Below are 9172 nucleotides of genomic sequence, written 5' to 3' on the forward strand. Positions count from 1 at the left end.
TGTCGGGCTAGAGCTTCCGCGCGCGCCAGGCGCCGGCCATTATGATCCTCATGTGACATGTTAGTTGGAACAGGTCGCACGTGGAGGGCGCGTCTCCACAGTGGCGCGCGCTCATTTTTGCAATGATCGAACGCCGCTTGCCACTCTCCACAGCTGCTTCTGCAAACATGCCTTGATCAAAAAATGTGACTGTGACTTGTACGTCATGCGCCAGAACAGCAAGGATTAGGCAGAGCTACACTAATCTTACGGAAGAAGAGAAGCAAGAACATTTAGTTTGCAAACTCGCAAATAGGGAGCCACTATATAATGCTATATAAGCTGCAATCAGCTAGCCCAAGACAGGGGTAATTGGAGATCACAGGGAGAGTCCTTCATCCTGCAGTCTGCTGCTGCTGATGATGATGATGATATAATGCTTCGCACCACGATAATGTCATTTAAGGGAGTTTCGGCCGTAATACGTTTTAATGCGAAAGCCATTATATCGCTCAAGAAGCGTAAAATCCAGCGACGTGGCCGGATGTGGTACAAAGCGTCACGTGGTCTCAGCCACTCAACGGAAGGCGCGTGCCGCATGGGCCACTGGGTTCTTTGAAGCATCCCTAGATGGCACTCACCTCCGCGTATCGCTTAGGTTTGAAGTTTAGTAAAGAAAAATCGGCAGTCATGACTTTTAATGATAATCAGGGCAGCGAGCATAGGATACAGGAGGTTACGCTGGAGGTGGTGGATAAGTACAAATATCTTGGAGTGTGGATAAACAATGGGGCTGAGTACCTAACGGAACATGAAAAATATGTGACGGCTAAAGGTAGCAGAAATGCAGCTGTGATGAAAAATAGGGCACTGTGGAATTACAATAGGTACGAAGTGGTGAGAGGGATTTGGAAAGGGGTGATGGTCCCTAGTTTGACTTTCGGCAATGCGGTCCTGTGCATGAGATCAGAGGTTCGAGCAAGGTTGGAAGTTAAGCAGCGAGGGGTAGGTAGACTGGCTCTGGGAGCACACGGAAATACACCAAATCAGGGGGTACAGGGTGACATGGGATGGACGTCATTCGAGGGCAGGGAAGCCAGCAGCAAGATAGAATTTGAGGAGCGATTGAGAGAGATGGCAGAAAAGCGGTGGGCAAGGAGAGTTTTCAGTTATTTGTACATGAGGAATGTTGATACAAAATGGAGGAAGCTGACCAGAAAACTGTCAATCAAATATTTGGACTGCAGGAGGGGTGCAAACCAGGAAACAGCAGGTTAAGAAAAAGGGTTAACGAAGCAGAGAGGGGTCCTGTGGAAAACAGGGATGCAGACGAAATCAGCACTGGGCACATACCGAACTTTCAAGCAAGAAATTGCCAAAGAAAATATCTACGATAATTCTAGGGGAAGCTCTTTGTTGTTTGAAGCCAGGACGGGAGTATTGCGGACTAAGATGTACCGAGTCAAGTACCAAGGTATAGACACGTTGTGCTGTGCGTGTGGAGAAGAAGAGGAAACGGCTGAACACCTCATACTTTTCTGTAAGGGGCTTAACCCTACAGTGCAAGGCAACGGGGCTGATTTTTTCAAAGCATTGGGGTTTAGGGACAGTGAAGGCAAAATAGACTTTAAGCGGGTAGAAATAACCAAACAGAGGTTATCTGATTGGTGGATAAAATTAAGGCAGGGGTGAAATTTCACCCACCACAAAGTACAAATTATGTTAATAGCCATGGCTAGGTGGCGTATGCCACCGCCCGATTTAAAGGGTTCAGCCTCATCCATCCATCCATCCATCCATCGCTAGGGTGCCTCGATGCCAGCGCCGCCGTTCAGGGTGGTGCCAACCTTTGACCGCCCCCGCGCCGCCGCTTTCTCGCTGCGACGCCATATTGTGTCACAGCGAGCCGTTGCGATTGCTTGGTGCCGGTGCTGAGTTCGAGGCACAGTGCGCGCGGATGCTTCGCGGACGCTTCTACTTGCTAGACAGTGTTCAGCCGCATGACTGACAAGCTATCGAGTGCATCGTGTCGACATGACGGGCTGTTGTGTTCCCAAGTGCGCCGGATCGACGCGTAAAGGACTGCGTTGTTTTCGCTTCCCCCGGGACCCAGAGCGACGGAAGAGATGGGAAGCCCAAGTAAAGCGCGATCACTGGAAGGCAACGGATAACTCCTGCATTTGCGAGGTAAGTGTCAAGAATGTTTAGACTACCGCACCGTGTTTTTCATTTAAATAAGAAAGTATTCTCTGATCCTCGCCCACGTACCTACGTTCGCTCACGAACTAAGTAAGCACTGCACCGATGCTGTCTGAGTAGCGTATGGTTTGCGAGCGCGCGTCGCATAGGCTTTTTTCGTTTTGATGGGCGCAGTCTGTACCCTTATTTTAAGGACTGACGAAGATGCTTAGCCGCGAAATAGTCTTACATTAGCTACGAATCGTCACGTAAGCCACCTATTTTCCTTTTTCACGGGAAGCACACATCGTGTGTGTCTCTTGTTTCTTTCTTTTTTTTTTTTTCTTTTTTCGGTACTGGTTATTTGGGACTAAAGAACGCAGTGCTTCGTCTGGGGAGAGCGGCTGTTTTGTACGTGGTAAGCGAAACATTGTGATTTTCTCTGATTTCTCAGGAGATATCTTGCGGACCTCATGGTGTTACGTTACATAGCTGATTTTTTAGACTTGTACATATTTGTAGCGGGGTGATCGTAAGCCGATGGTCATTCGTGCTCATTCCCGATCGTAGTGGGTACTGTGACGGTCTTTAAATGCCTGTGCACGGTATGCCCAGGTGTAGTAGAGTTAAGGGGCATCATGGGACCAAAATGTTTCGGCGCTTTCTGGCATGGTGTCTGTTGTAGCCTGTGCATTTCTTCGAAACGTGTGAAGCGAGGTAATACAGCATTGCTTCTGCTAAAATTTATTTTTAAGCACTGTAATAGGTTCTCTGTATTTACAAGGCAACTTTTCATATCAATAATCACTTTTGTTGTTTTACCTGTACTTAGAAACACTTTGAAGAGGACCAGTACGAGGGAAATCGACAGGATGGGCGCCGTCTGTTAAAGTCAACAGCCCTACATCATCATGGACTATATTTTCGAAGTGAAAAACATTGCTAATCTGTATTTGACTGTCTTAGTTTCATTTACGGTTTTCGTACGTGATATGTATGCAGTGTTGTTTATTTTTTCAATGTAGTTATCAGTGTTCTAATGGTTATTTATGAAATGTTCTGTACTCGCCATCGATGTGTTAGGCTGATGCGACGTATTCGATGGTAGCTGATGTATGTATTCTGGCTGGATATCTGGCTGGATATCTTGATTAATATTACCCGCGGTTGCGTTTTCTTGCTTGCATTCTTGTTTTCGATTTATATTGTGTGTAATAAGGTTGATGTACTCAATTGAACCCCCCCCCCCCCCATGTAATGAATAAATAAAAAAAAACTCTATCCCGAATTGTGTGTCGAGCCTACCTTGCGAATTAATTTTTTTATCTCTTCTTTCAACATAACCTTCAGGCGCCACACAGTACATATATTTTTCATGTACATATCTCTTTCATGATTGATTGTACTAGACATTATAAGTAAATGTATTTTGTGCATCGTTTGATTTCTTGTGTGTACTACGCAAGATTGACACAGACAAGTTACGTTACATTTTTCTCTACAGCACTAACTAAACCTTATTTTCACATCGCAGTTATTTTTACACCAGCTTAATCCTGTCAGCACACAGTTTTGTGGGCAAAAAAAGCAAAAATTGCGCGTAGATATCGTCAAATAATTGCAACGAACGCGAAGAGCACGCGCAACGCAAGGGAAACTAACCGCCGTGCGCGAGTGGCTGGCTACGGTAAAGGAGGCGTGACGTGTAAACCAAAATACAACAGCGAAAAAGAAAAACTTCCACACACAGGGGGTCGCAAACCTTATATACCAAGCATCGAAGCGCAAAAAAAAAATAGTGCGTATTTTAAACATACACACGGCATATTAAATGCGATTGAATTAGGCAACTTGGGGCATGTTCCCGGCGCCATACATTTACGTCTTCGACCTTCGACGAGTTAAAGGCTATTGGTTATAAAGATATGCAGGTGGGACACCGATAAAAAAATCCTCATCAAGGCAAAGCACTTGGAAGTGCGCCGCGAGTAACACTATTTATGAACGCAAGCGTAGCTGTCTCTCAGCTCGTGTGACACAATATGGCGGCGCCAGCGGGGTTGTCTCCACCCTGGACGGCGGCGCTGGGCATCGAGGCACCCTACGTATCGCTAGGGTGCCTCGATGCCCAGCGCCGCTTTCAGGGTGGGGACACCCATGCTTTTCGGCGCCATCTTGGTTCTTTCCAATACGGAGGCGCTGGGCGTGTGGCGGCTGCAGATTAACCATTGGGCAGAAAGAAACGGCGGCGGGCGTGCTAAGGGCGATACCGACGCGATTTAGGTGCAGATTTTCTGCTTTACCATCTGATAAACAGTTTGCTTGCGTAGAGTGCTCGTTTCAAAAGAGGTTGTTCGACACTTTTCGCGTGTATCGCAATCTGAAGGTAGCACGATTTGTTTGCGACGTTACCCCCTTTTTTATTTACTCATTTCACTGGTAAACGACCCACAAATATTACTGGAATTGTACACTTGATGAAATGTTAAGTTTGAAGCTCTTTCAATAGTAATCTTGCTTCTTAGGGTTTTCCCATCATATTTATGAAACTGGAAAAAAAATTAGGAGACGTCGCGTGAGTAGGCATGCAGCAGTTCAGGTGCCTGCTGAAGAATAAAAATGCATTGAGAACAGTTTTGAACACTCAAACACAATTTATTTACAAAAGTAAGCACTAACTAATCCACTGTATAAACTCTCAGAGAGGTTATCTGGTCAAACTGTGGTTGCCCTACTGCACGCTCGTACCTGCTACAGTCTTGCTAGCATAACACTCAGCTGCCTTTTCAGGAGTGTTAATTAGCCATCTCAGATAGATGCGGAGATGTATGGACACAAATCGCTCAAGAAGTTTTCCAATCACATCTTTGTGCTGATAACATGAGTTTTCTGGCAAGGTTATATTCTTTCCAATAATTTCCTTCAGTGCTTTCAATGGCGTTTCTCAGACAGCTGAGATCTTGAGCTTCCGCAAAAGACTTGAGAACACCCTTACATTAAAAAAACAAAGTCCAGAATTTGTCTGCTTGCATAAATTAAAGTTTGCCGCCTTGGGCATATTCATTTAGTTGAGCAAGGTGGTGTTCCTGTCCAGGTTCTTCAGCCGCTAGCATGCACATGCACATAGAGCAGTGTTCCACAGTGCGGATAATCGGGTTTAACAATAAGCCTACCAAGTGGGCGAGCACATCTTCCCAAGAGAAGAAACTTCCTCTAAGTCGAGAATGAAGTCGCTTCTCTCATCACTCTCTTCCGACTGAGTTATTCTTTGTGCTTGTTTATTTTTTGCTGAGAAAAAAATGGACCAGGTAGGTACTGTCATTGATCGCGTATCCAGGAAACGAGTTTACAAGTGCCCCAATACTTCTACCTACAAAAAAGGTCAATTCACAAACATCTAGAATAAACCTACGCCATCGAAACAAGTCAAACACGGCGGTCACACCATACTGCAGCCTTAAACCACTAGAAAAGGCATGCCGACATATACAAGCAACTTCTCTGTGAAGATGAAAGGATTGCAAAGGGACACTATCCTTAACAAAATCATGATCATCACTCGCATATCTTCGTTGTGTCCGTCGGTACCCAGCTACATGTCACGTTTTACTTGCACTGCCCTTTTCTTCCTTCGTTCAACGTCACGGGGGTAACAAAATAGCCGCAGCTCTTTTGCGGTCGATCCAATCCACAGAGCGACAAAGCAGCCCGTCATGTTTCGTTAACAAGCACGAACATCACAAGGGACTACACAAAACACGAGCTCTCGCACCACAACGCCACAAAGAAAGCAAATGGAGCGCGCGTCCGTTCAGCTCGACAGCCGGCGCGAAAGAACCAACATGGCGCCGAAAAGCCAGAGCGGCGGCGCGGGGCGGTTGAAAGGGTGTCCCCATCCTGTAAAGCGGCGCTGACATCGAGGCACCCTACATATAGCTACGTATAGCTAGGGAGCCTCGATGCCCTCCCCCCGTTCCGGGGGAGGGAAACATCGAGGCACCCCACGTATCGTTTTATGTTAAGGGCATAGAAAGACAACTGAAAAAGTAAATTAGGATGTTATTTATCATACACACATAATGGACAAATTGTGCAACAGAAGGTCTCCGCACTAATGTATGCGGACGACGCAGTGCTACTAGGGGACAATTGAAGATATTTACAGACACTGTACAATATGCGTGGCAACGCAGCGACCACTCTAGGCCTTAAATTTACGATCTTAATTATGATCTGTCAACTACGTGGTGTCGATTCAACAGCAAGTCGTACCCATAGTCGAGCAATATAAATACCATGGCGTATACATAAACGAAGGAAGTACTTACTCAAGCACCCATCAAGATAATCTGAGCATAAAAGGGAAGCGGAATGCAGCAATAATGAAACATGGGGCACCTTGAGGTAAGAATTAATATGAGGTGGTGCGTGGAATCTGTAAAGGAGTCAGGGTGCCAGCGCTGACGTTAGCAAATGCCATTCTGTGCCTATATTTTGTTAGGGTTGGAAATTTAACAAAGACCAGTAGGCTGGTTGTACTTGCGAGCCCACGGCAAAACCTCTAATGAGGCAGTGCAAGGGCCATGGGATGGGCCTTGTTTGAAGTCAGAGAAGCACAGGGTAATATTAGTTTTGAAGAAAGGGTCCGGAACATGGATGAAAATAAACGGACGGCTAGAGTGTAGAAGTATCTGTACCTAAAAAGTGTGGACACAGAATGGAGGAAGACGTCAAGAAATTTGCCAACCAATTATAGGGTAATTGAAAGTGTACATAGACAACCAGGAGTAATCAGAAAGAAAGTAACTGAAACAGCGAATTGGACGCAAATAATGGAAACAACAAAGACAATGGAGATTTTACAAGGAGAAAAAAGAAATTAGAATGGAAGATCTGTACGATAACACAAAGGGCAGTGCCTTGCTATTTGAGGCTCGAGCCGGTTGCATAAGGACAAAAACACACCGGAGCAAATATTCGCAATTAAATGAGGCATGTGTGTGCTGAAGCAAAGATTCGGAGAACACTCAGAGCATCCTAATGGAATGCCACCCACTGAGAACCAAAGGTAACGTACAACTTCCAGAAGCGCTTGGATTTAATGTAGACGGAAGGTAAGCAAGAGCCGTGGTGGGAAAAAAGCAGGGAGGAGACTGATACGACCGGATCTATTACAGGCATAGGCAGCGGTACGAGATAGATACAGAAGATTAAACAGATGTACACAAGAATGCTAGAACGAAAATCATTTAAAGCATACCTGAGTAACTCAAGCAGGCTAGGTGACGATTTGTCCCCGCCCCATTTCAAAGAGGATGCCAAAACATCATCAGCATCATCCGCGTCAGCGGCGGCCTTGGGGAAGGGAGAACAAAAACAACCAGAACAAAAACAGAACAAAAAAGAACCAGAAAGCTCGCCTTCGCGCATAGCGAGTGTCTCCCGGTAAAGATTTCGGTTGCAGAAGCTGCAGTTGCCGTGAAGCGGCAACTGTATGGCCGGTCTATATATAGCGCCGCGTGTCGCGGTGCTGCCAGTCGGTGCGGTGATTTTGGTGGGTTCTGTCGTGCGCTCGGATGGACGAACCTTCAACTTAGACCTTCTCAGTCAGCAGCTGCGCCCGGCTCTTTGGACGACCACGCGAGTACGCGGACGAGGCTGAGGCGTCGTCGAAGACACATCGCAATGCTTTCTCATTCATTCAAGTAGGGATCCTTAAGTACCGTTGAATTTTTCATTCCGGATCAGCTCAGGTGGCGTAGCATGCCAGGCCCGTCACTTGACTAACTTCTCCAGATATCATGAAATTTTATTGGTCGCTCTTTCAAAATTCTGCTTTAAGTGCGAGTAACTTGACGCAAACCAAGCCCGACCCATCTCACGATGACTGTCGGTGGTAATGCGTTACCATTGAATCAATATAGTGACACAACTTATTGCCACTTGTCAAAATAAGGTATGCATGAGGCGTGGACAGCAGCGGGACTCCTCTCTCGCAAGAACACTAGGGGCCATCTAGCACCACCTACCCCTTGTTATCATACCTAGTTACCCACGTTTGCGTCAAAGACGTTTATTAAAGAGCGGCACATATAAGCGCACGCACGCACGCACGCACGCACGCACGCACGCACGCACACACACACACACACACACACACACACACACACACACATACATAGCCCTCGGAAAGTGCGTGAAGTAACCAATGAATGCTGACGCATTAAACGTGCGGCGCTGGCATGTACGGTACAGTCAGCCACGTCATTTGCAGCCAAAGACTAAGCTCCACGGCACCAAACTTACCACGTCATCCCCCAATATGAAGATAATGTGTGGCCTTTGCGAAGCGCCCCTGTCGGTAGCTGCCACCGGTTGCGCAGTCATTCCGACCAGTAGCGTGATGGCCCACACAAGCACGAAGCACGTCACAAGGGTCGGGGCTCTTCCCTCGTTCATAACGCTGCCGTTCGAGCTGCGGTGGCAGGACAGAACGTCATAATCCTATTCGCAACATGTACAGCAAAAAATACATGCAGACAGTTTAAACATGATGGCAGGTGCGTGCTAACTTCCAACAAAGGTTTATTTTCAGCGACTTGCGGCTTATATTGAACAATCGTCCTATTCTATATGCGCAATTAACTTTTTTTTAGGAAGGATAACTCCTTATCTCACAGGTGCACAGATGGGCTGCTCACACATCCAGAAGCAAGTCGGGAAATCGTTTCTACTTCTATCATTTCACGTGTAAGGTTGTCAGCCCTTCTGCTTACAAAACTGCACTTAGGAATGACAGCCACTTCTGATGCGTTCAGATTTTTATGAGCGAAGCTCCTTAGGCTCTCACGATATCTCTTGTCGCCGTCGTCGTCGTAACTCCCCGTCGCGCACGCAGCGCGCATACCGACCCCGCGCAGGCGTTGCCAGTGTTGGCTCGTTGCACTACGCCATACAATAAAGAACCAACTTACTACGCCGGCGCCGCTCCGAATCGCCTCTCCGAGCAAGCGCA

The 9172-nt window shown here is 46.7% G+C and overlaps 1 protein-coding gene across 1 annotated transcript in view; it reads right to left on the minus strand.

Annotated features, from left to right (window-relative positions):
• Positions 1–8628, minus strand: part of LOC119432440 (arylsulfatase B) — a 176847-nt gene extending 168219 nt beyond the window's left edge. Inside the window, exon 1 of the mRNA XM_049658237.1 lies at positions 8464–8628. Coding sequence (XP_049514194.1) covers positions 8464–8616 — 153 coding nt within the window. The 5' untranslated portion in view covers positions 8617–8628. The remainder of the gene's footprint in view (positions 1–8463) is intronic.
• Positions 8629–9172: the final 544 nt, after the last annotated feature.

The sequence above is a fragment of the Dermacentor silvarum genome, chromosome 11, assembly GCF_013339745.2.
Source record: "Dermacentor silvarum isolate Dsil-2018 chromosome 11, BIME_Dsil_1.4, whole genome shotgun sequence".
Classification (NCBI taxonomy): domain Eukaryota; kingdom Metazoa; phylum Arthropoda; class Arachnida; order Ixodida; family Ixodidae; genus Dermacentor; species Dermacentor silvarum.